Raw genomic sequence first — 26,760 nt, 5'->3', positions numbered from 1 at the left:
ACAGCTGCTTTGGAAGGTGGACTCAAAGGCATTATACCCCACTTGAAGACCCTTCCCTTCCCTCCCCAAACCCCATCATCCTCAAGCTCTCCCCCCCACCCCCAAATCCTCAGGTATTTCTCGAACTGGAGCTGGCAACTCTAGATGCATGTGTACCAGTGGGACATGGCCTTACGCTTGCTTTTCCTGAGATGGGTTCTAAAATAGCAGAAAAAGTGACATTTGTTTGGAAATAAATCCCACTAAGTTCCCACTGGGCTTATTCCTTGGCAACCACAAACAGCGAGGGATGAAAACCTTTTAAAAAGAGCACCAAGAAAGCCACTTTGAAACTTCTGGCCAGCTGCTTGCGGAAGGCTGGTTTTGGTTTCAGTCTGAATGTTCTAGAGTAGACCCATGAAGTAATTCAAGACCAGGCTGTTGAGAATCGATTAACAGCCGAAGAAAGTGGCTATTCAAACCAGAATTCAAAAAGACTGAACACTTACTGCTTTCCAAAGAATGCTTCCCTGCTTCTCAAACATTCCACAACTGTGTTGCTGTATGTCAGTACTACGGATCTGTTTAGCTTCCTAAACCAATCAGTTTCTGGAAGCTGATTCCGCCCCCGCTGGGTAGCCCAAGGTGGGCTAGATTTATACACCCCCTTCTCACCCGAGACCCAGCCGATCAGCTCAGGTATCGCGTTCCGATCTCTACAAATACAACACTGGAAAACGAGGTGCGTGTTTTTCTTTAATGACATTTTAAAAGGATTCTCTTGAAAACCCCCCCCCCCCCCCCGTTTCCTGCTTAGGACCCGAGGCTGCTTACAAGCTAAAAAGAGAACCCAACATTAAAACGCAAACAATAAAACACAGGTAACAGGTTTCTTGTCAGAAAGAATCAGCTCTGCTTGCTGTTGCGAACAGGTTCTTGGAAGTAAACCTCGGCTTCTGGGACTTCTCCAAATCAGGTAAACGTTGCCACATGCTTGGATGTCGTTCTGTCAGTTGTGGCTCAAAATATTACGTTCGACCTGATTCCCTGTTGACGTTTTGATATCTTCTTGGAAGCTCTTTGCTCCAGCAGCCTCTGAATTGAAAGAGATCTCCTTATGCAGTGAAATACGGCTGTGCCGATCTTGTAATAAATGGTATTTCTCCCCGCCCCGATGTGCTGAAGACAGATGGGCTATGGGAACTTGCACGGACTTCAGGAACGCAAGCTGATCTTGAGGATAATTCCTTGTCATTCCTGGTGGGGAAAAAATGGCAGCCAAAGTGCAGGAGGGGGGCTCCACACAGGGAATTTTTTGGCTTCAACTGTGGACTTATCCTAAGAAAAATAAGATAACAGGAATGTCCTGGTGGAAAAACAACTAATCTCAAGAACGAAGGATTCTGAAAGTCCTGTGATGACACACGATGAATTTGGGCCACAAGCAGGCTCAGCAAAGCAACTGTGACGCTCAGTTGCGGACCAGGCTGCCAAATGACAAGGAACCGGTTGCGCGGTAGATTTTCCTCCCTCATTGCGCCTGATTGCCGATCTGTCCTTCGCTGGAACAGTTGAAGCCTCCGCGCAGCAGAGGCGTTCAGAAGGATGGATCGCCGAAGCCCACTTCCAACTGGACCTCTTTGAGTTCCCGGAGAAGATCCTCGTTGTCCAGACCCAACTGCAAAGAGAAAGGAGATATTTTGAAGGGCTGCTGTTCAAGGGGAAAACCTCAACCAACTATTCTTGTTTCAAGGCTTCGGGAGGCAGGCGGAAACGGCTCCTGCGTCCATCTGCCAAACGCCGTTATCACACAAGCACATAAAGCCCCGAGTCAGACCGACAGGCAGCCAGCTCACCTAGCTCAGCCAGCGAGGAGGAGGGTAATATCGCAAGATGCGGTGGCAGCAGAAGCCGGCTTGGAAATGTCAAGTTAACGCAACATCGTTTTCAGAAACATTCAGAACCCGCAGAGAGGACAACAAACAAGCAACTGCTTTTTAAGAGCTCCACATGGATTCAGGGCAGCGCACTCTGTACTGGTTTCCAAACACAACCAGAACTTTAAAACCACACGTGTCACCTGTGACTGGAGGTAATTTGAAGGGCCCCTTTCTTTCTACGCCTGCTTCACGTTTCTGGTTTCACGTTTCTGGTGGAAACGTTGGGAGCAAGAATGACCAGACCATGGCCACGTAGCCCAGAAAACCCTCCACACCCAGTTGATTCTGGGTGTGAAAGCCTTCGACAATACATTTCTGGTTTTGTCTGCTAGACCCCCTGAAGGGATAGCCTTTGTTTGCACTGCTACAAGTTGAGAACCAATGTGGTGCAGAGGTTAGGACTGATGGGACTAGAATATGGGAGGCCTTGGATCAAACGCCAGTGTCTCATGCCATGAAAGCTCCCTGGGTGACCTTGGGCCGGTCACATTCTCTTAGCCTAACCTACTTCACAGGGTTGTTGTGAGGCTAAAGTGGTGGAGAGGGGAATGGTATAAGAAGAAGAGTTGGATTTATACCCCCCCTTTCTCTCCTGCAAGGAGACTCAAAGGGGCTTACAATCTCCTTGCCCTTCCTCCCCTCCCCAACAAACACCCTGTGAGGTGGGTCGGGCTGAGAGAGCTCCAAAGAACTGTGACTAGCCCAAGGTCACCCAGCTGGCATGTGTTGGAGCGCACAAGCAAATCTGGGTCACCAGATAAGCCTCCACAGCTCAAGTGGCTCAGCGGGGAATCAAACCTGCTTCTCCAGCTTAGAGTGCACTTGCTCTTAACCACTACACCACGCTGGCTCTGGGGTCCAACTGGAGTAAATACATACAAATAAACTACAAATGATAGTATTTTGTTTGCAACCCTGCAAATCACTGCAAGTGATGGTAATTTGTCTGCATTTTTCAGGTCTGACTAGAGAGTGTTTTGCAGCTTCCACACTGCAGGTGAGAGAATGCTTGGAATGGATGGTAGCGTCATTCTTCATGTTTTCACCAGAAGCCACCCAGCCCTGCTTTGTGACTGAACTTTGGCTTCAAATACATGCAACATCATTAACACTCCTGCAAAGACCTCACATCTCTACACAATTGTGACAACTGGTATGAGGGGAGGAAGGCGACAAACCTTGACAGCGTACTTGTAGGACTGTTCTGCCTCCAGCTGCCTTCCGCCCTGCGAAAGAGGAACCCACAATAAAGCGGCTTGACAGGGCAAAACTGGAACTGTAAGATCTTGGAAAAGGCTTGGTTGTGTTTTTCAATGAAGGACGGAGTGGCGGGGAGAGGCGTTGGCCGGGGCCGAGGGAGGCATCAACTTAGAAGGGGTGAGATGGAACAAGCCCTCGAAACAGCACCCAGAAACCCCACAACTTGGTTCATGGGCAATGAACTCCACCCAGACGCAGGATTTTCATCAGTGGTGGGATTCAGCCGGTTCGCACCACTTCGGCAGAGCCGGTTGTTAAAATGATGCTTGTAAACAACCAGTTGTTAAATTATTTGAATCCCATCACTGATTTGCATTCACTAAGACTGTCGCTACTGCAGGGAATGCAACTGCGAATAGGAATGTAAATGGACTGAAAACCCCACCCGCAATACAATGCACTCAACCACATCTTTGCATAGCAAGTTCCACCCAAACACTTACTGACTGGTTCCCCACCCTGGGACATGGACAATATCTACTCCACTAAACATTCCCTTCTCACTGGACACAGTGTGCAACACACTTCTCTCTGTGATACACCTCTGAAGATGCCAGCCACAGATGCAGGCGAAACGTTGGGAACAAGATCCACCAGACCCACGGCCACGCAGCCCAGAAAACATACCAGAACCAGTTGAGGCCAGCCGGGAAAGCCTTCGACAAGACAAAGCAAAAGGACCTTGACAGAGTTTGACTTCAAAATGCCTCTGCCCTTCTAGTTTTACTGAGAGCATCCTTGAATCTGTGTCCCCTTATCAATTAAAGCTTGGATGGTGCGGTCTTTGAACACAGCCTGGCCAAAGGAGGTTTTTAAGCGCTCGTGTCCAACGGAGAGTACCCTTGAATCCATCCGCTTACATCAATGCACAATTGGGAAGAAGGTCGAAAGGGCCTTGAATCTTTGCTGTGTGAAAAGCCAAAACGGGGGCTCACCGCCATGCAAACTAGAGCCAGGTAGGCCCACACTTCGGCGTTGTTGTTGTTCAAGGCGTTGGCCTCGGAGAGGGCGTCTTCGGCCTCCACCATCTCCTTGAGCTTGAAAGGGGGAGAAATAAACAAGCCAATTGGTGAATTTCAGGCCAAGCATTTCCGGGCCTGCTGGCAAATCCCGACCTCCTATAATCCCACACGTATACCTAGGAGAAAGGATTTTACCCCATGAGGAGTGAGGTCAGGACACTCTAGCCTTCCAGATCACTGCTCCATTTGTTCCAGGTCTGAGATCTAGTGGCTTTCATTTTAGAATCTGGGGAAGGGCCAACCAGGGTTGCTTTTCACGCCTTACCCTGTAGCAGGCTTTACCGACTCCCATCCAGGTGAGGCAGGAGGGACACTTCATGCTCGCCAGCAGGAAGATATTCTTCGCCTTGTCATGCTGCAAAAGGAAGAGCAAAGGGGATTCCGGGGGTGTTATTGTGAGGCTAACAAGGGGTGCGGGTAAATGTTTCTGGTTGTCGGAAAACGAGAATGAAAAAGAGCAGCTGTGCTAAATCAGCCTAAGGGCCACCTAGTCCAGTATTCTGTTTTCCCAATACAAGTCCACAAAAGGCCTCCAAGTGGCCGAAGCCTTCTGAGAAGCTGGTGTCCAAAAGTACGCTGCCCCTGAAACCTATTTAAGCCTGAGGATTCCACAGTGATGTTTGATCTGGATAGTGCCTTGTGGACCTTCTCTTATCAGTTTCCTTTTCCTTCCTGGCCAGGCAGCCATTGGCTGGAACGGAGATCCCTCCCCCTGTCGAGATGTGCCAAAGTTCCCATCAATCTACCTAGTCCTTCCGGGGCAGCAGATGGCCTTCTGGATCTAGGATCTGGGAGGGGAACCTGGATTACAATCTCTGCAAACAAAACTTGCTAGGTGACTCCTTGATCTTCCAACCTGATCCGTCTCATCAGTTGTCGCATGGGTAAAAATGAGGAAGGGAGACACCTGCTGCCCTGAACAGGCCAAAAATGCACGAGGGAGAAAGGGAGAGATGTCCGTTGCCCCACCTCCTTTCTTTCCAGGTAGATGGATCCCAACTTCAGGTACACAGAATGCATGTCGGAAGCGTCGCTGACGAAACTGATGGTCCGTTCGTAGCAGTCTTTTGCTTCGCTGAAGTTCTCGGTCAGGTAGCAGCAATGCCCCTTCTGGGCCCAGACATCCGGATTCTGCGCAAACCAGATGGGCAGAAAGGAGGAAGCAGGTGAGGCAAGTGTCAAAATAATGCATCTGGTAGGGTAGCCATGACAATGGACACATGCTGACAGAAAGGCCAGAACAACCGATAAGCATTCTCTCTCTCTCTCTCTCTCTCTCTCTCTCTCTCTCTCTCTCTCACACACACACACACACACACACACACACACACACACACAGAGCCACCTTCCTCGTCCTTCTGAGGAGGGGCAAAGAAAACACGAGCGATACTTGCCAAGTAATCAATCTGGACCGCCTGTTCGAGGCATGCCATGGCGTTGTCGTAATCCTTCTTGAGCAGGTAGGTCTGACCCAGCACCAGGTAATACTCGCAGCTGGGACCGCCTAGCGGGCTGACCAGTTCGTGTGCCAATGCCTTGTGAACAAACTGACCAAGAGAAACCAGGTCTCAGCGACTGCAGCATGGCAGGGCATAAGGACATGGGAAAAGCTTTTGCTGGATAAAACCAATGCCCATCAAGTCATTGGCTCTGCAGGTCTACCTATGCCCCTTCTGACTACTCCCAGACCTTAGCTAAACTACAGCAGTTTGCACACAAAAAAGGCTAGCAATCTAAAAACCTAGAAATACTTTAGAAGAGAAGCAGAGTTTGGATTTATACCCCACCTTTCTCTCCTGTAAGGAGACTCAAGGTGGCTTGCAAGCTCCTTTCCCTTCTTCTCCCCACAACAGACACCTTATGAGGTAGGTGGGGCTGAGAGAGCTCTGAAGAACTGTGACTGGCCCAAAGTAACCCAGCAGGAATACAGGAGTGCAGAAACACATCTGGTTCACCAGATAAGCCTCTGCCACTCAGGTGGAGGAGTGAGGAATCAAACCCGGTTCTCCAGATTAGAATCCACCTGCTCTTAACCACTACACCATTATATACTTTACAGGGCAATCTCCAAAGTTTTCACGGTGTATAATTGTGTGGGACCTACTCTTCAGTCTCTACTATGACACTTAAATAATATCAGTACAGTGTACAAAAATGTGGGCCTTGTCTCTCAGTCTCCACTGACGCTTAAGTAGAATCACGATAGTACACAAAATATGGGACTTGCCTTTTAGTCTCCACAAAGACACTTTATCATATTGATCCTATATACAGCTGCTTGCGTTTAGCACACAAGCTTAGCGTGTGCTGTTTGCAAGTTTGAAATAAGTAAGAATCGGGGCAACCCCTGCTGGAATCAAGGGCACGGGTTGCAACCTTCACATTTTGGGTCTGCCTTTTTTTTTTTTCATATAGACTCATGTAGTTTATCTCAGCTGGCAATGCAGGAGCTTCAGCGCTCAAATTGGTGGGTTCATATTGAAGCCAAAGTCCTTTCTCTGGGTTTTACCTGGGAGTCTTTACTAATGCTTACTGCTCCTGAGTTATTTCACCAACTAAAATATTGACTATTTGAACAGGAATAGCAATTTCTTTTAAGTAAAGCACAGAGCTCTTGTTCTCCATTATTTTTTGGAATTCCTCCCCAGAAATCCTCCCTTGCTACTTTCCTGGACCAACTGGTAAACTATAAACTTAGATGGGTTATGACCAGAGCAAGATGTAACTCCTTTCCCTCAGCTTTACTCCAAGGTCATTTTTCTAATATCGCTCATCTTGGGAGATGCTGCCTGGTCTGTCTCCACATACCAGACTCGCTTGCTCATGTCTTGCTCCGCTGCCCTAAACATAATAATCTTAGATCTGACCTGGTTGCATTATTTCCTACAGGATTTGCATCTCTTCCAGACAAAATAAAAATGATTAAGTTACTGGATAATCCTAAGGTAGAGATATCCGAAGCTGCAGCCACATTCTTAATATGTGTTTTGCATGCCCTGCAATACTGTTCTTTTAACTGCAACTTTATTGAGTTTTAACTGTTTCGTGGGGGTTTTTTCCCCTCTAACACCTAAGGTTTCTGAAATCTGAAATAACTAATATTGAGCTAGTCGGCTCCCAAGTGCTGCCTGACCATAGGCTAGAAATGCTATTAGTGCTCCCAGAGCCTGTCACAATTTACCATTTCCAATTGCTATTCCACAGTGTTTTGGACAGTGTTCAACGGCAGAGTCTCTAGCCGCCGCTTGACCCACGCTCACCTGGAGGGCGTTGACCTCCATCAAGAAGCGGATCGTCTCCCTGAAGATGGAGACGGGGGGCGGGGCGGAAGGCAGCGGGTAACCGTCCGCATCAAAGAGAACCACATGACCCTTGGCAGGTTCTGAAAGAAAGGGAGCCAAATTGAATGGCCGCTCTGTTGGGGGGTTCCAAGCAGAGAGTTCTGCTGCAACAGAGGCAGATGTTTCTGCACGGGCTACAGCCAGAGGTCTCCAAACCCAGAGACATTCCTAAGTCATTCTCTTTGGCTGCAATGAAGCGGCACAGCAGCCCCAGGCGTCCTTTGGATGAGGGCACTGCTTGGCAAGTCAGTCAGCTGGATCTGGAGCAGTGCAAGCATCCAGGATTTCCTTCTCTTGCATTCAATAGAGGAGGAGGAGGAGGAGGAGGAGGAGGAGGAGGAGGAGGAGGAGAAGTGGTGACATGACAGCTCTGTTTAGATATTTGAAGGGGTGTCGTGTTGGTGAGGGAGTGAGCTTGTCTTCTGATGCTCCACAGAATAGGACACGGAGTCATGGGTTCAAGGTGAAGGAAAAGAGATTCCACCTAAACATCAGGAAAAACTTCCTGACGGTCAGAGCTGTTCGACAGTGGGACGGAGTGTGGTGTAGTGTCCTTCTTTGGAGGTTTTTAAAGTGAGGCTGGATGGCCATCTGTCAGGAGTGCTTTGATTGTGTCTTCCTGCATGGCAGGGGGCTGGACTGGATGGCCTTTGCAGGTACCTTCCAACTCTATGATTCTAAGAAGAATTTACACCCCACCTTTCTCTCCTGTAAGGCGACTCAAGGCAGTTTACAAACTCCTTTTGCTTCCTCTGCTCACAACAGGCACCTTGTGAGGTAGGTGGGGCTGAGAGAGTTTGGAGAGAACTGTGACTGGCCCAAGATCACCCAGCAGGTTTCATGTACAGGAGCGGGGAAACAAACCCAGTTCACCGGATAAGAGTGCACAGCTCAGGTGGAGGAGTGGGGAATCAAACCCGGTTCTCCAGACGAGAGTCCACTGCTCTTAACCACTACACCACGCTGGCTCTGGGCCCCAGGAAACACACAGGCAAAAGCTGGGGCATCCTCAGGTGCCACGTTAAGGCCCAGCCAAACCAGTCCGTGTTCAAAACCCAAGGGAAGGCTGGAGCCACTGACATGTTCAACACAGCTGCCCAGCAAGTGACACACATTGTTTCTTTAGCCACCTTTATGCCGAGCACTTGGTCTCTCCAATCACAGATCCCCCCATGCAACCCAAGCCCATGTATATCTGACTGAACGTATTAGCTTAGCTCTTGTCAGAGCCCCCTCTCCCTAGTTCTTTCACTTACGGGGATGGCAGGAACTCTCCCGCCCAGCAAAGCTCCCGCTCTCCCTTTCAAACCTTTCGGAGTAGGCATCCGGAGTTTGCTGGGAGCGACAGAAGGCCTGGTGGAGACTTTGGCCACGGCCCCCTCCTCTTCAGCCCGGTGGGTCGGCTCTGTGGACTCCGAGCGCAGTCTGAAGGGGATGTCTGCCGTGTCTTCAAAAACTGAACCGAGAAAGAAACTTGCATGAACGTCAGCTTGGAGGGAACCAGCCATTTTTTAAAAATGCACACGCCCCCTATCTTGCAGCTGGGGAAGAACGCGAAGATTGTACGACCTTCCTCGGGCCAACATCATTGAGCCAAATAAAGACCGAGGATTTTGCTCGTGGGCCGGACCCAGGGAAAGAAGGAAGAAATGTACATCTTTGGGACTGCTAGAGCCGATGACTGCTTGTAGATTTCCCCCTCACCTTATTAGAAGGCAGATTCTTTTCAAGAAACTTCCTACAAGGGTAGGAAGAAAAAGCTTAGAATGTATCTGATGGGAATGGGTCACCTACAACTAGCCTCTGGCACTGGCCTGTTTGCCAACCTCCAGCCAGGGCCTGGAGATCTCCTGGAATCAAAACTGATCTCCAGATTACGGAGACCAGAAGAGGAAGAAGAAGAAGAGGAAGAAGAGTTGGATTTATATCCCCCCTTTCTCTAAGGAGACTCACTGTGGCTTACATTCTCCTTTCCCCTCCTCTCCCCACAACAAACACCCTGCGAGGTAGGTGGGGCTGAGAGAGTCCTGAGATAACTGTGACTAGCCCAAGGTCACCCAGCAGGAATGTAGGAGTGCGGAAACACATCTGGTTCACCAGATAAGCCTCTGCCACTCAAGTGGAGGAGTGGGGAATCAAACCCGGTTCTCCAGATTAGAATCCACCTGCTCTTAACCACTACACCACGCTGGCCAGGGCATTATGTCCTGTTGAGTTCCCTCTGCAGGTTCCATCCCCCAACTCTCCAGGAAATACACAAGGCTTCTTCGTATTTTACTGGCTGCAAACTTTAAAGCTTTTGTGAGAAACGGAAGGATGTTTCCGGTTGGCAGCTGCTATGTTGGTGCCTTCCTCTTCATCACATTCCCAGCTTACCCAGCTCTTCCTTGGAAAAGGCGGTAGACTGTATTTGTGGGATAGTGGAGGCAGACACCACTTTGTGCCCTCCGGCTTCCACGCCCTCCAACAACGATTTCTCCTTGGCCTGCCGAGCCTTCAGGAGCTTGGTTGCTTTCCGGAACGCCATCTCCACTCGGATGCCGTTCTCCTGGATATCATAGAACAGGCCTAGGGAAGGAATTTTTTTTTTAAATGGCACCCTGAGACATCGCTGTACGTGGGCACCTGGGGAGCACAGGTGGAAACAGCCCTGGCACATGAGTGTGGCACAGCAGATAAATAAGCCTTTGAATTTACTCCACAAGTTTGTAGAAGAAGAGTTTGGATTTATATCCCCCCCTTTCTCTCCTGCAAGGAGACTCAAAGGGGATTACAATCTCCTTTCCCTCCCTCCCCAACAAACACCCTGTGAGGTGGGGGGGGGGGGCCTGAGAGAGTTTGGAGAGAACTGTGACTAGCCCAAGGTGCGTTGGAGTGCACAAGCTAATCTGGTTCACCAGATAAGCTTCCACAGCTCAAGTGGCAGAGCAGGGGATCAAACCCAGTTCTCCAGATTAGAGTGCACCTGCTCTTAGCCACTACGCCATGCTGGCTATCCAATTAGTCAAGGCGATCAACGTGCCCAATACCTAAGCAAGGAAGATCTGGATGTCTCCCACCCCTCTGCTCAAGGCACACCATTCTGTGATGCAGGGACCCCCCCCCCACCCCCCCCGGCCCGGCACAAGGGCTTTGGAAGAGGAGCTCCCTAGTCCTGAGGGCCAGTTGACCCCCGTACCTAATATCGTCCAAGCCAGGACACTGTTGGGCTCCAAGCAGGTGGCATCCTCAAAGAAGACTTCTGCCTCTTCATAATTTTCCATCACCACTGCCATGATACCGCACAACAGCAGGCTGGGGATATCAATTCCAGAGCATTTGTTCAGCTGCTCTTTTAACCGCTCTTTCATTGTTGTGTTTTGAGCTGAAGGGGCTCCTTTTTCCAGACGACCCCTCGTTACCTGGTCACGTGGTTGTGGTTCAGGGCCACGGCCTCCCGGAAGCACTCCTGGGCTTTGAGATTCTCCTCGGTCAGCAGGCAGAAAGCTCCGTAGTCAATCCAGCTCTGGATATCCTGCCGGTCACGGGCCAGTCTCTGGACACAGGGGTATGCCAGGAGAGGAGTCAGGCTCCGGGGCTCAGAGCAGACAGGGCAGGAAATCAGCAGGGTGTCTCAGGGGCTCATCCCCAACCAGAAGAAGCCAGGCCTCGGCCCACCGAGCTCAATCTGGCTTCCTCTACTCAGCAGCGGCTCTCCAGGGTCCCAGGTAGATGGGAGAAAGGGCATCTCTGAGACCTCCTGCCAGAGTTCCTATGAACCAAAGGTGGGGACTGAACGCCAAGTGAGGTGTTATTATCATCGCTATTAGGTTGCTAAGCTGCCCTTCCCCCCTCAGGCTCCGAAAGGGACGGATCTGATTCTAGGGAGGGCTTGAATTCTGGGAGGGGCCTGACCCGCCATGGCTCAGTGGAAGAGAACCTGCTTGGCATGCGGAAGGTCCCCGGTTCAGTCCCCGGCATCCCCAGTTAAAGCATCTGGCAGTGGGTGATGTGAAAGGTCCTTTTCTGCCTGAGACCCTGGAGAACAGCTATTAGTCTGACCAGACCAGGGGTCTCCAACCTATGGCCCTCCAGATATTCGCGGACTACAACTCCTATCAGTCCCTGCCAGCCCGGCCAATCGGCAGAACTGATGGCAACTGCAGTCCATGAGCATCTGGAGGGCCGTGGGTTGGAGACCCCTGGAGTAGACGATACTGACTGGGATGGAGCAAGGCTGTGATTCAGCACAAGGGCAGCTTGGTGTGATCAGGTGGTCATTTTAATGTTGGCGGGACCAATTCGACCCCCTGCCCCTTTCGGTGGGGAAATTCTGGCAAGCCCGCCCCGCACACACGTCTGTGGCAACAATGGAGCCCTGCAACAAGATCAAACCGGACGCCCTTGGTTGGATGCCCTGAGACTCGCAAGGGGCTCAGTTCCAGCAGGCGGGTCTATCGACAGAGAGGGAAAGGAGAAGTCCTGTTTGTTTACCTCCTGGTAGTAAGTCGAGGCCAAGACGTAGTCCCCGTTGGTCTGGGCTTCGCGAGCGAACAGCCGGAGGTGCTCGGAGGTGGTGGAGGTGGGTGGAGGCGGGCTGGGGGTTTGTTGGGTCAGCACCTGCCCAAGAAACATGGACTATATGAAACAAGGCTGAGTCAGAGTCACAGTTAACACTGCAAATGTTGAAATGGGAAATATGTTTTTTGTACAGTACAGAATGGCAGGCATACCCTGTGCCTGCCATTCTGTACTGTACAAAAAACAAATTTCCCAATCCCCTGACACCATCAATACACAAACCAAAGATCACTGCTTTATAGATGCTCCTTTGCCCCCTTCCCCCAACGCAGGAGCGTAGCAGCACCGCTAGTGGACTCCCCAGTCCAAGTTTTTATCCCATCCAGGATAGCCATGAGACACGACAGCCGTTCTTCCCATCGCGCCACACCTGATTCAAGGCCACGTGCATCTGATCCACGAGGTACACGTACAGCTCACTGAGGAAAGCCTGCAGCTGGTCCAGGTTCTCGAAGGCTGTCGTCTTCAAGTATTTCTCTCTCACTATCTTTACCACCGCATGCTGCAAGGAACGCGAGAGCGGCGACGTTGGAGTAGACCGCCAACTGCCCACCCGCTCCACCATGTCGCTTCACTGATGTCCCTTACAAGGACCAGCAATGTGCTTGCTGTGAAGGAGGCGGAGGCTGCCCAGTTCTACAGCCTTCGGCAGTGGACAGAGAGTTGTTTTGTGCCGGGGGGGCAAGGAAAGTTCTCTGCAACCGCTTGTTCTCTGGCTGATCAGGGCCAGGCTTTTCTTTTTGGCGAAACACCTGTTTTAATCGATTAAATCCATGTCTCGGTTAGAAGACGGACAATTCACCTGTTCCCCATTCCTCAAAACTGGTTCTTTTAGTTTAAGTTCTGTATTAACACGCTTTATTTTCTAGAAAAACTTTTCGGCAAACCAAAACATCGTTGTGGCCGATTATGCCCAATGTGCCTGCTGCGTGATGAGGGCAAATGTCTGTCGCAGCAAGACGTCTAGGACAGATGTATTTTCTGGAGCCCTGCTTTCATTTTCCACTCTCTTCAAGGCAAGCGAGGCCACTTCTAGCATGACTTTAATTTGCTTTGCCACCAGAGCGAGAGAGAATCGCTGGGGAGTGCAGTTTTGCACCGGACATCTTTTCTCAGCCCACAGCCAACCTACCTGGCTTTCCCCCTTGCTCCCCCTTTCATGTTGCGGGCTCCTTCCTGCTTCTCCAAAAGTTTATATCAATATCTTTTTCAAGGAATAGTAAAAGCAGGGTCTCTTTTTGATTCCATCCCACCTCCCCGACTCTACTTCCGCCCTCCTCTTTGATCAGGAGGGCTTCAAAAAACTTCATACCCGCCTTTCTTTTAAAACATGGCAGCAGTGCCGGGGTAGGGGAGAGAAAGAGACGGGAGGGGATGGTGGAGAGATCTGTGCCTTTAAGGCTGTGCCTTTAAGGCTGATTTGATGGGCGAAATTCAGAGAACAAAGAACTGAAAGTCGGCAGAGGTCAGCAGACAAACTACACTGCAGGCTTTGGGCTGCCTCCTTGCGTGCAAACAAGGAGACCCCGCTACAAGTTCACTGCGCAGTGAAGCGCCCTGAGGTGAGCCTTCCATGCATAATGGGTCTGTGAGCTTCAGCCAAGGACCAGGGAACTGGGAACTGGGCAACCCCAAGAGCTCCAAGCCAGTACCTTGAGTTGCTCTTTAAAAGCAAAATATTTCCCCGAGCTGTTGAGCTCATAGTTGAGATGGCATTTTTGTTCCTCCATGTTTTGGTGGTCGACCACCAAGCCTTCGGCCAGCTGTCTCCCAAACAGCTCGTGGTACTCTTCTAGGATGGTCTCAGCAATGCTGATAACCTGGGAGTGGTAATCTTCCACTGCCTTAAAAAAAAAAGTAGAAAAAACTGAGAAGAATGTCTTCGCGCAGAGAGCCACTCGTCCAAACCCACTGTGGGAAGGAACCATCCCCGCTTCGTACAACATTTCTGGCTGGGAATGCGTGCCCTTCGTTTCTGCACCCACCCTGCAGAAGCCAAAGAGGTAAGGGCAGGACTAAGATTCCCATGGAGCAGGGTCAGAACTTCCCTCGTCAGCTAGCAAACCTAGACAACGTGTGCAAAGCCACAAAAATGAACGCACATGTTTCGTGCATGCTTTTGAAGGAATGGTGCACGTTTTTGCCAATTTTACGCAGGCGCATAATTCCGTTCTGTCTCGATGTGGCAGCTGAGCGTGGCAAGATTTCGCACCCCCCCCTCCCCCGTCCTGTTCCATACCTTCTGCGCTCCTGTGGTCTTTCGAGGCAGCTGAGGGTGCGGAGGGATCATCTCTTGCACGCTACGTGGGGAAGATTTTTCAAAGGCTCGTATGAGCAGGCCGCTGAACTGCTGGCCCCTCTACCTAAAAACAGCCTACAGCACTATCCACGTGACAAACACAAGCGGGCTTTTTAACCCGCAGGGCCTTTTCGAAGGAAAGAGGCATCATCACCAGCCAGAGTGCAGAGAATTGACAGTTAAGGTTCAACCTGCCCCACTACACACACAAGCACACACCCCGCAATCCCCCCCCCCCAAAAGTTTCTTGACTTTGCCTAAAAGAGTGTAGTGTAGGTGCCGGGTGAGTCTCAAGAGGGGGAATGTTCCATAAGCCAGGGGTCACCCCTGAAATAGCCCTGTCTGATCACACGTACAAGTAGAATCATACAGCGCTCCAAAGCTCTCCTACTCACATTGGGCAAAGTCTGTCCTTTTATCCTCTTATATGTATATTTATGTATATATCAGATTTAATATACTGCCCCATCCCCAAAGGGCTCTGGGCGGTGTGCAACCAATAACACAATCACATTACATCATGATCACTAAAACAATATTTGTAAATACCAGTCAAATGCAATTAGCAATCAGTTTCAATCTCCATCTTAAAATCAGATGATGACATAAACAATGGACTCGTTGGGCGGGCGGCATAATATGGACAAGCCCCCAAGGTGGAATATGGGACGCGGTGGACGGCACCTTCCATGGCCGACCTCCCCAGAGGCCCGGCGGAACAACTCTGTCTTGCAGGCCCTGCAGAACTGTTCTAGGTCCCGCAGGGCCCGGATGGCTGGGGGGGAGAGTGTTCCACCAGGTTGGGGCCAGAGCACTAAAGGCACACAGGACACTCTTGCCCACCCCCAGCCTCCCTATACGCACCGGATGGTGAGTTCCTCTTGCAAACGCTTGGGCACCAAGGCTCTGTCCAGTGCAAATTCCAGCACCAAAAAGGTCCCAGCATCCGCGTAATGCTGCAACACACAAAGAAGGGGATGCACTTGAGCGGTTTTTTTGGCCTTTGAACTGCTGCTGCTGCTGCTATGTGAGAGGATGCTTATAGACCAGTGCAGATTAAAAAAAAAAACAGCACACCCACCAATAAGAAGAAGAAGGATAGGAAAAAAAAGAGTTTGGATTTATACCCCGCTTTTCCCAACCGTAAGGAGGCTCAAAGCAGATGACAAACTCCTTTTCCCTTCCTCTCCCCACAACAGACACCTTGAGACACTGGTGGGGCTGGGAGAGTTCTGAGAGGACTGTGACCAGCCCAAGGTCACCCAGCAGGAATGGAGAACCTGCTGAGAGGCCCTATTATTCAGTCCCAAGGGCTAAGGAATGGGCGGGAGCATATCCACCTGGCCTTCCACGTTCTGACACATCGACGCAGCCGCTTCCACTGCGGTCTCTGACCCTTGCAGTCTCACGGTCATCGACAACTGTTGGGGGAGGGAACGGGAAACAACATTATTTCACTCTGTTGAAGCCACCATTAGAACGTAAGAAAGAGCCTGCTGGATCAGACCAGAGTCCATCCAGTCCAGCACTCTGCTACTCACAGTGGCCCACCAGGTGCCTTGGGGAGCTCACAGGCAGGATGTGAAAGCAGTGGTCTTAAGAACAGAAGAAAGAGCCTGCTGGATCAGACCAGAGTCCATCCAGTCCAGCACTCTGCTACTCACAGTGGCCCACCAGGTGCCTTGGGGAGCTCACAGGCAGGATGTGAAAGCAGTGGTCTTAAGAACAGAAGAAAGAGCCTGCTGGATCAGACCAGAGTCCATCTAGTCCAGCACTCTGCTACTCGGAGTGGCCCACCAGGTGCTAGGTTCTGAGGTTCAGCACACTCTAGAGGCAGGAGAGGTTTGAGGCTTTGGGGTTTTTTGACTGGCCTGAAAGGGAAGCTGTTGGGATTTTTGCAAGCATCTGTCATAACTCAGTTATAAAAGGATAAACTATTTGTATACAAACCAGTTGCGGAGGTCACTGCTTTATGACCTGTTTTATCGACTGGCCTTTGGTCAGTGAGACCACCTTTGCTTACATGCCAGTGGTCACATACACTAGAGGTTATAAAGTTAACTCTGTTTATTGTCAAAGGCTTTCACAGCCAGACTCAACTGGTTGTGGTGGGCTTTCCAGGCTGTGTGGCCGTGGGTCTGGTAGATCTTGTTCCTAACGTTTCGCCTGCATCTGTGGCTGGCATCTTCAGAGGTGTATCACAGGGAGAAGTGTATAACTGGACACAGTGTGTAACACACTTCGCTTTGTGATACACCTCTGAAGATGCCAGCCACAGATGCAGGCGAAATGTTACGAACAAGATCTACCAGACCACGGGCACACAGCCCGGAAGCCCAAAACAACCAGTTAACTCTGTTTGACTTTGTTTGAGCAGAACGACGCCATGGAAGACCACACAGAAGGTGAGACAGCATATAGATAGCAAGTTGTAACCAAGCGTAGATATGTAACAGGAAAGAAAGGACTTCTTGTTTTATCCCCATGTCACCCTCCCTTATAGTTAGTAAACTCATTTTTATAAAAACAACCGAGAATCTGTCTCTTCTGTTCTACTCCGCTAAAGTAACAGAAATTCCCCTCAGAAACACCTGATGGAAGAAGAAGAAGAGTTGGATTTATATCCCTCCTTTCTTTCCTGTAAGGAGACTCAAAGGGGCTTACAAACTCCTTTCCCATCCCCACCCCTCACAACAAACACCCTGTGAGGTGGGTGGGGCTGAGAGAGCTCAGAAGAACTGTGACTTGCCCAAAGTCACCCAGCTGCTGTGTGTTGGAGTGCACAAGCTAAACTAGTTCACCAGATAAGCCTCCACAGCTCAAGCGGCAGAGCAGGGACTCAAACCCGGTTCCTTCAGATTAGAGTGTACCTGCTCTTAACCACTTCGCCACTGCTGCTCACAGGAATGCCAGCTCCTGGGGACAAAGAACAGAGGAAGCTTTGCCCACTGGGGCCAATTTACAGACCTCCCAAGGGCATCTAAGCGGGGCGCTGTGTAGAACAGGTTGTTCCCAGAAAGGTTTTTCTTCCTTCCTTCCAAATGTGGCTAATCTTCCCTGCTCCTCCCAGTCATGGGGGAAGACTGGAGAAGACGGGGATAAAAGTCCAGAAAACTGACCAGACTCCTTCCCTCTTGCCCGGATTCTGTTCTCATCCCGCAATTGTTCTCTCTTTCCCAAGAGGGCACAAAAAGGCCAACGGGAACCACCAGGCCTACTGACCTCTCCTGCTCCCCCCCCCCCCCACAGAGACAGGGATCTTTTCAGGGGTGGGGCCAAGCTGATGACAAGCCGGGAAGCCACCCAAGACTGAGAAACAGCAGTTGCTACGATGTCTGGTCATGCTGGGACGTGATGACTGTTAGAGCGCGTTGCTGGGTCATTCCCCATCCTATCCAGGAGGCCACTGTCTCTCCTAGATGTGGAGATGACCAGGGGGAGGGGGGATCAGGAGCACAAGCTCCCTTTTGCGCATTGTGCCCCCATTCCTGAGCAGTTCTTTCCCCGCAGACCCCTCAGAGACTCCAGCTCTTTGCCACCGGCTTCACCTTTCTGACAGTGTTTTCCCGCGCCGGCTTCTCTTCCTTCATATTCCTCGGCAGGCTTTTGGCAGGCAGTCCCACTGCTCCAAACCGGTTGGCTGCCAAGTGGTGGCCGTCGCGGAAAAGGCTGGCCGTGCACCTGGTCTGAAAGAAGGACAACAGTCACAACGGTCGAATGCTCAGAAGCACCAAAACCCTCGGGGGAATCAACAAAGGGAAAGAGAAGAAGAAGAAGAGTTTGGATTTATATCACCCCTTTCTCTCCTGCAAGGAGACTCAAAAGGGGGTTACAAATTCCTTTCCCTTTCCCCCTCACAACAAACACCCTGTGAGGTAGGTGGGGCTGAGAGAGCTCCGAAGAACTGTGACTAGCCCAAGGTCACCCAATTGGCATGTGGTGGGAGTGCACAAGCTAATCTGGTTCCTCTTAACCACTACACCACACTGGCTCTCAGAGAGGCTGTAGCAGTTGACTTGAAGGTCTTCTGGGGAGCATCTGCGCAGCCTCTGTATGAAACAGCGCACAGGACAAGATGGAACTGTGGTTCCAATCCAGAATGGCTGCTCCCACAAACTTCTTAATAGTGTGAACTATTCCAAAGCACAACAGGAAGGCAGGCTGAGGGATGGGGAACAGACAGCATCAGACCAGGCATGCTATGGTCCGGATTTCCTCTGCCGCCTCTGTACCCACTGTCCAGGAAAAGCCAGAGATGCTGCATCTGGCAGGATCGGACCAAGGGAACTGACACTTTCCAGAAGATCCCCCATCATCCTCAGCGAACAAAATCTCAGGCTACATTCCAGCGCTCTGTTCACTGATTCGAGGGAAGTCTGCCAGGGCAGTGAGTTCTGACCTACCCTTTCAAAAACATCACTTTCATAGTAGGGCACAACCCGGAATGCGCCCCGTATTCTTTTCACTCCAGGGTACAGCAGTGGCACCATGTTGACATAAGTGACGCCGTGGAAAGAAAGAGATTCTTCCTCTCCTCCACCAGCGCTGCCGCTGCCTCCCTAAAACAGATCAACAGGTTTAGATCTCTCTACTCTGTTTCACAGAAAGAGATTAGTTCAGTCAGTTGAAGTGCAGTGGTTGAAGAATTGCATGTTTCCGCATTAGAATATAGCCCCGAATGAATATGAGAATTATCATTCATTTGTATGCACTGCCTTTGTCCAAACCATTATTTTGTGCATTATTGAACATTGTGCATTGTTGCAGGCCAGGCCGGAAAGAAGTAAAAATTTCAGAAAAAACAGACACAGAAATATAGAGGAAAACTAAAATATACACGAGTTCTTATTGAGCCTGAATGGATTTTCCTGCTTTAACAGGAAGACACCATTTAACGCTTAGGCGTAAACCAAGGAACGGAAGACCAAGAACCATTCATTCTCCAAAAAACACTCCCTGTGCCTCGCCTCGCCTCGGTGAACCCCACACGCCTCACCTTATCCGCTTTGCCGGCTTTTCCTTTGGTGGACGTGACCGACGGCATTCTGGCAATCTCCACGGGCCAGTACCGGCAATCCGCAATCCGTTTCCGGAAGCTGAGGTGCAAAAGGACAGAAAGACGCTTTGGAATCGGGAGGTTGAGCTCGGCCAGTGATGTGCCTCCAAGAGGTGGAACTCTCCTAAGGCCAGCAACAGTATTTGTGACTATGACAAGATTCCAGCTCCCGAGATGCCCTCTGGAGCTGCTCCACTACTGCACATCTCTTGCCGTTTTCCTGAGATGATCTATCCCAGGCCTTTCAGCTACAAGCATCCCCAGGAGAACAGCCTGTGTTTTCTCACCAGTTCACAGCTCCGGGATCTAGATAACAGCGCCTCTCCAAGTCCCACATGATCCTTTTCTTGAAAGTTTCTCCCAGAATCCTGATCTCTCTATCCTGGGGAAAAAAGAGACCCCACAGTTTGGAGGGTCTAGAAATCAAGAAAATCTCTGCAAAAAAGCACCCCTATCCCTGAAAGTCCTTCACAAAAGTCAGCCAGTTCTGCCAGTTCTACACAAGGGGCTGGTAAGGGAGAGGTTAGCATTGCTACCCCTGGAGCTGAGTTTTTTTTTGGGGTAACTGGAAACCTACAATAAAGTTTGGGGTAACTGAAAACCTACGATAGAATGTACAAAGAAAAAAATGAACGTATGATTAGTGGTTTTAAAGCCTAATGAATTTTAAAATCAAGATTTAAATGAGAAAAGTGTGACGTTTATCAATTCATCAGCAATGCTTATAGATGCATAACTTTGACTTTGTTATTAAAGACCAAGAGGTACATTTCTCAGAATTGATACTTGATGCAGACTGGGAAACTGGGAAGCCCTATGATGAAATAAATGTACCCATCTATAGTCATAATCTTCGGAACTTGTTTGCTGCTAAATAATTTCTAGGTATTAATAAAAAAAAATTGAAGACTCTGCTTAAGGCTGACAACACCCCCCCACACCCGCCGGCAGACTCCCTTGGCAAGGCAGTCCTTAAAAGCCTTGTCATTTTGAGTAACTTCGCTCTCTCCCGACTCTGGCCCACGCACCTCTGGCCCAGTCAGCTCTCCATCTTCCTCCTCGAAATCGCCGCCGGCAACAAAGGAATCTGAAATGTTTTGGGCCCCTGGAGCCAAGATGTTGCTGACCGGCCATTTCTTGGGCCGGGGCACCAGCTCTCGTTCACCGCCGATCTTCAGGGTCCCATTCTTGAGGACAAAGGGGCATTCTTTCTAGAAAGGAGAAGCAAAGGGGGGGGGGGTGTTCCATCACCCATTTGTTCCTTTGGGGTAGTACAGGCAACCTGGGTGGGGGGAGGGGGTTCCAGTAGGGGATCCTTGGCAGCCTTCCCACTCACCTCGCCCACAGCTGGCACTAGGAAGCCGACCATGTAGTTCTGCAGGGGTCCGGTGGGAACAAATGCCTCCGGGACCGCGTAAGCACCTTCTACCGTGACCCGAAGCAGGTTGCCTTCTGTCAGCTGGTACAGAGAAAGCAGGCTGTCCTGAACAGTGACGATGACGTTGAGGCTACACTGAAAGACAAAGCCGAGAGACTATTTCAAAACAGGATTCCCTTCTTGGATATCTGGCAAAGGACTCTGCACAGCCATCATTTCTTAAGGATTCACAAATAGATCCAGAAGGGCTTTCACGCTGGAACCCTGCCCTCTTGGAAGGGAGGTTTGAAAAGATCTCTGGCCCACAGAGTCCTTGTCAATTCAAAGCTGGAGAACTGGAAACTTTAGAACACGTCTTCTTTAGATGTCGCTTTTATGTGGAAGCTCGATAAGATTCTAGGTTCCTTCCTGGAGAAAAGTACTGGTTATCTTGATTCAGTAAGAACTGGTTTTCTCATTGACAAACCTCCACAAATTACAAAGCTCACGCCTAAGCTCTGGGTAACGTGTATAAATTCCATAGCACCAAACAGACCTGACCCAATCAGAAAGGTAATGTTTTGTAAATTCTAACAGATTTTTACCGATAATGTTGTAAATTTTTTTACAACTTGCCATTACATTGATTACAGGCTAATGCAGGTATAAGTATCTTTGATTTTGATGTAACTGAAGCTGTGTATTGCGCTTAGTTGCAACCTTTTGACCATAATGAATTATTTCATCTTTGGTAAAGAGTTCACTGTTAGCAGGCTTCCTTTACAGAACTGCAATTCTGCAGGGGATATGAAAAAAAACCCCTTTTCTATTGACACAAAATCTCTCTGTTGCTACGGTCATGGAATGATGGCTGTACATGAATAAACCAGTCCACATTCCAAGCTTAATGTGCTATTCTAATCTGGAGAACCGGGTTTGATTCCCCACTCCTCCACCTGAGTGGCAGAGGCTTATCTGGTGAACCAGATGTGTTTCCACACTCCTACATTCCTGCTGGGTGACCTTGGGCTAGTCACAGTTCTCTCCAAACTCTCTCAGCCCCACCTACCTCACAAGGCATCTGTTGTGGGGGGAGGAAGGGAAAGGAGCTTGTAAGCCACCTTGACTCTCCTTACAGGAGAGAAAGATGGGGGTATAAATCCAAACTCTTCTTCTTCTTGGTACCGGGCTGTCAACCACCATATGAAATGTACCATGTTCTACATACGCTTTCAACCTTCATTGGAAAGAAGGCCTCTAAGTGGGTGGCTATTTTTTAGTACCTTGGCATCTGGTCGGAGGGACTCCAGGGGAGAGCCAGGAATAGGGTAGAGCGGAAGCGTTGTTTTAAAGTCACGTGATCCTGTGAAATAAAAATAAAGGGAGCAGGAAAGTTAAGAGGATGACCGAACAGAGTCCCCGGGCTGGAAGACAACAAACCAGCCAACTTGCTTCTGATCTCGTTGCTGGGGCACGGGTGGATGTGTCCACGTTGCAGAGACTTCAAGGAGGATGCAACATGTTATTTATTTTATTGATGCTCTTCAACTGCAGATCAACATAGCTGCCCTCCAAAACTGAAAACAGCATCAAGCTTCACCTTCCTGACCCCACCTGGGTTCCATTTCTTGGAAGTGGCGAAGAGAAGGGATGAACTGATAGACAGAAGCCTATAAGGCTGCTCTAAGGCCTGGCCTAGATATACATCAAAATGAGGTGTTTGAAGCCTAAAGGGGCATAATAGACTGTACCACTTCAGATTGCAGGTGGAGGACCCCGTTTTTAACTTTTAAAAATCCCTGTGTTAAAAAGAAAGCTACCACAAAAGGGAGAAAGGTTCTAGCCCGGCCTCTGCTTTGTTATTTTCCCCTTACAACAGTCTTTTTTTTAAATATAAGGAATTATACATGTAATCCTTCTCCACTCAAAGTCCAAATATTCCAAATCCACCACTGCTTCTAGAAGAAGAAGAAGAGTTTGGATTTATATCCCCCCTTTCTCTCCTGTAAGGAGACTCAAAGGGGCTGACAATCTCCTTTCCCTTCACCCCCCCCCACCCCCACAACAAACATCCTGTGAGGTGGATGGGGCTGAGAGAGCTCCGAAGAGCTGTGACTAGCCCAAGGTCACCCAGCTGACGTGTGTTGGAGTGCACAAGCTAATCTGGCTCCCCAGATGAGCCTCCACCGCTCAAGTGGCTGAGCAGGGAATCAAACCCGGTTCTCCAGATTAGAGTGCACCTGCTCTTAACCACTACACCACACTGGCTCTACATTCTACCACTGCATTCCCATTTTCTTCTGTCACACAGGGAGCCTGAGATCAGGCTGAAGCGCTTGTCCCCTTACCAAAGGGACAATTTGCCCCAAGTAGATACGCACAGGGAAACTGCTGTATGGACATCATTTTGGCCAATGGAAAACATGAAGACGAGACGGGGAAAATAGTGCTCGGCTCTCTCACTCACCTTGCAGTAAAGGAAGCAGGTCCAGTACCGCTTGGCCGAGGGTCACTGTCTTTTCTTCCTTCTGTTTTTTCTCTTTTGGCAAGACTTCAATCACAGTGACTAGGTAGAAGAACGGATGACATTCCTCCCAAATCTGCACCATACCAGCTTTCACTGGTGCGAACGCCGACCATTTTCTTGGCAGCCGGCACTTCCCGACCTCTCACCCAGGGGCCCCCCGCCAATAAGCCTCCAAAGGTCCCCCGCAATGTTTGCAAAGAGCTGCCCCGAACCTCTGGGATTGCTGTTGGTCGCAGGTAACCCCTTTGGATGTTTTCTCCACAAGTCCAGCAGCCAGACACAGATCTCCCCTGGAACTGGCTGCTCTAAGTATCTCAGCAGGCAGTAGATGAGACCCATGATTCTCAAACCAGAGATCCCACCGACCCCTTTAAAAAGGAGCAAGAGGGAAGGGATCCTCTGCTCCACCTCCATTTCTTTTCTCTTCTCCCCCAGGTCCTCTGTCCCCACCCAAGCTCACTAGAGTCAGCAAATGCCCTTTATCCCTCCAGAAGGTGATTCCTGTTTTCCTCCTACTGCTTCTTTGGAAATGCATTTATACAGATCCTCTTACTCACATAACAAGGGCTTATGCGCAAGATCATCCAGGCAATGCGGCCCTTCTGGCTGGACATCGAAGGAGAGGGAGAAATTGTACTTCACGCTCCCATCTGAGGAGACGTCCACTTTTGGAGTGTCGCCGAGGGTGACAGAATTGAACTCGACGCGCACAAAGGTCAACGGGGTGTCTACTTTGAGGCCTTTCTGCCAAACAGACAATCAGCCCACGATTAGCTCCCTTCAGAAAAGGCCAGGCCAAGAATTGTACCACTGGCACAAACGGAAGCTAACGAATCTTGAACTATCACACCATGTGGGCACCGCAATTTAAGAAGGACATTGACAAGCTGGAATATGTCCAGAAAAGGGCAACCAAAATGGTGAAAGATCTGGAGGCCATGCCCTACGAAGAAACACTTAGAGGGCTGGGGAGGTTTACTTTGGTGAAGAGGTGGCATGATAGCCATGTTTAGATATTTGAAGGGATGCCATGTTGGTGAGGCAGCAAGCTTGTTTTCTGCTGCTCCAGAGACCAGGACCAGGAGTCATGGGTTCAAGGGGAAGGAAAAGAGATTTCACCTAAACATCAGGAAAAACTTCCTGACACTAAGGGCGGTGCGACAGTGGAATGTGCTACCTCAGAGTGTGGTGGAGTCTCCTCCTTTGGAGGTTTTTAATGAGAGGCTGGATGGCCATCTGTCAGGAGTGCTTTGATTGTGTGTTCCTGCATGGCAGGGGGATGGACTTGATGGCCCTTGGGGTCTCTTCCAACTCTATGATTCTATGATCTGCCTAGAAAAACCCAGGGCCGTATTAACCCATGGGCAAGTCCCTAGGCTTTCAGGTACTTTGGGTGGTGGTATGATGTCACAATCCTGACACTAGCACACTGTTGGCCCATATTCTCCCCACACTCCCCATTGGCTCAAAACAAACCTCAGCTGACTATGAGCGCGCCTTGCAACTTCTGTTTTTTTAACATAATAACTGTTTGTTCAGCATACGGCTGTACATAAAGGTCACCAAATTTGACTTTTCAGACACCGAATTTGCAAGAACATTGCAAATGTGTGTGTGTGTGTTAGTGTAAAGGGGTAATGTTAGATCAGCGCTCTGCTGGATCCGATCAAAGGGCTGTCCAGTCCCAGCACTTAGAGGGAATACTTACCAGATCATGTCCTTCCAACACGGTGATGTTTACTGGCTTGGAAAGATTCTGCGTGGTCTCCACGTGGATGGAGGAGGGAGAAGCCGCCATAAGAAGTAAACATCAGCTACTCTGCCAGCAAACTGAGAAAGTAATACACCTGAAAGAAAAAAGATCCAGCAGTCACCTATCTGATAACACAGTGGGCAGGTGCGATGCTCGGGAAGTCTGCCCTGCTTACAGCCACGAAATGAAAGACAGTGTTTGAGTCTGTTGTTGGATGTCACTTTTCACCAACATTATCCCGGGACATGCATAAACCTCTCTTGTTGTCTGGTTCTTGTACATTCCTTATGCAAAGCAGACTGTAGAAATCAAGGCTGCAACTTTCAACATATTTCCTATAGATTAAGACCTGGTGGGGTGGATGGGAATTACTTGTGGGTAATCCGCTCAGGGCTAGCCAACATTTCTGCTTACCTATGACCTAAGAATGCAGAAATGCAAAATAATCATAATTTGAGATTCTAAACCGTCTTAATCCACATTTAGAATCTAATAGATCAGGTGGGAGAGAATAACTCCAGTTCAATGACACCCTTTAATGCTTCTGAACCAGGAAGTTCTTCCATTTCCCATCCATCCCAGATCCCCCATACCTTATTCACAGTTCACAGCTGAAAACGGCAGTTAAAGAACAGTCCACCCACAACTGTCCTTTTCTGCTGCCCCCTCCCACCAGCTGGTACTCAAAAGTATACTGCCCTTGGACCTGGAGGCTCCATTTCCCCTTTTTCCAGTCTTGCATACGTTATAGTCAATTTCATGTTTGGAAAGTCAGGTTAAAACGCTATCAATCTGCCTCATATCTTGCAGTTCCCCACTGCCACTCACCCAATTTGCTTTGCCTTCCTGGCAACTCGTAAAGACATAGTGCCTCCAAACCTGGAGGTTCCACCGCTGCAACTCCCCCCACCCCCGTCCCAACTATTGTATATTTGAATTTATTACCTTAAAAGAAGGGGCTATAAATACAACAAACCACTCCCCTTCTTGCTGCCCCTACCCACCTACAGAGCAAGTGGTACTCAGATACAGTGCCTCCGGGCCTGGAGGTTCCATTCACTACCACCACCGCCCCCCACAGCCGTCAATTAAGGCCTCCCTTCCACCCTGAGTTTTCATAAAGCCCCCCTTTAAAAAGCCTCTCGACAATAGCCCTGCGAGGTATGAAAACAACATGGTAGACAGGTGGGAAGGAAAAAACGACAGGAACTCGTCGTTTACCTGCCCACCTGCCGGCAGGAACAAAAGCACCACAGCCTATATAGCAACCGTTGCCAGAGACTCCTGTGTTGCCATGACGACGGCGTCCTCCATCTTCTCCGGCCATCGTGCCTGAAGTCTCGCGGGAGGAAGTCAAAGAACTCCCCCGTCGCCATATTTGTGAAGGGCAGCCCTGGCAGCCCTGCGTTAGACACCGCTCTGTTTTCCCCTACTTATTAGCAACTTTTTTTTCTTCTATTTGTATAGATTATTGCATTCTTAATTTTTACAAATTATCTGCATATTTAGTGCGGGGTTTTTTATGCTATTGCTTTGCAGGATCTTAAGGGACTCGAGGCGGCTTACATAGCAATACTTGATAAATACTTTGCATCATAAATACAATGGGTTTATTAATACCAAATATAAATACATAGTAAGTATAGTTTGCTTTATTCGGTCTTGT

General features: G+C 49.6%; 1 protein-coding gene across 5 annotated transcripts; it reads right to left on the bottom strand.

Annotated features, from left to right (window-relative positions):
* Positions 1 to 789: 789 nt before the first annotated feature.
* On the bottom strand, positions 790 to 26,345 carry CFAP70 (cilia and flagella associated protein 70). Of its 5 annotated transcripts, none has more exons than XM_048492476.1 (28): positions 26,316 to 26,345; positions 25,050 to 25,188; positions 23,899 to 24,085; positions 23,282 to 23,380; positions 22,098 to 22,177; positions 20,794 to 20,970; positions 20,486 to 20,668; positions 19,745 to 19,839; positions 19,398 to 19,581; positions 18,805 to 18,960; positions 17,950 to 18,087; positions 15,742 to 15,822; positions 15,266 to 15,357; positions 14,342 to 14,402; positions 13,755 to 13,946; positions 12,473 to 12,604; positions 12,016 to 12,141; positions 10,944 to 11,077; positions 10,721 to 10,836; positions 9,919 to 10,110; positions 8,852 to 8,998; positions 7,462 to 7,583; positions 5,596 to 5,748; positions 5,171 to 5,332; positions 4,467 to 4,556; positions 4,115 to 4,216; positions 3,098 to 3,145; positions 790 to 1,657 (listed from the first exon to the last, which is right to left on the bottom strand). In XM_048492476.1, exons 2-28 carry the CDS (start codon positions 25,137 to 25,139, stop codon positions 1,577 to 1,579), a joined length of 3,420 nt encoding a protein of 1,139 aa, XP_048348433.1. In that variant the 5' UTR covers positions 25,140 to 25,188; positions 26,316 to 26,345; the 3' UTR covers positions 790 to 1,576. The 5 variants fall into 5 exon arrangements, with proteins under 5 accessions (XP_048348433.1, XP_048348432.1, XP_048348435.1 ...); XM_048492475.1 differs by lacking the exon at positions 26,316 to 26,345 and adding an exon at positions 25,923 to 26,001; XM_048492478.1 differs by lacking the exon at positions 26,316 to 26,345 and adding an exon at positions 25,923 to 26,001 and having other exon boundaries at positions 19,398 to 19,497.
* Positions 26,346 to 26,760: the final 415 nt, after the last annotated feature.

The sequence above is a fragment of the Sphaerodactylus townsendi genome, linkage group LG04 (assembly GCF_021028975.2).
Source record: "Sphaerodactylus townsendi isolate TG3544 linkage group LG04, MPM_Stown_v2.3, whole genome shotgun sequence".
Classification (NCBI taxonomy): Eukaryota; Metazoa; Chordata; class Lepidosauria; order Squamata; family Sphaerodactylidae; genus Sphaerodactylus; species Sphaerodactylus townsendi.
Note: the sequence above shows the minus strand (reverse complement) of the source record. Positions and strands in the feature narration are given on the sequence as shown.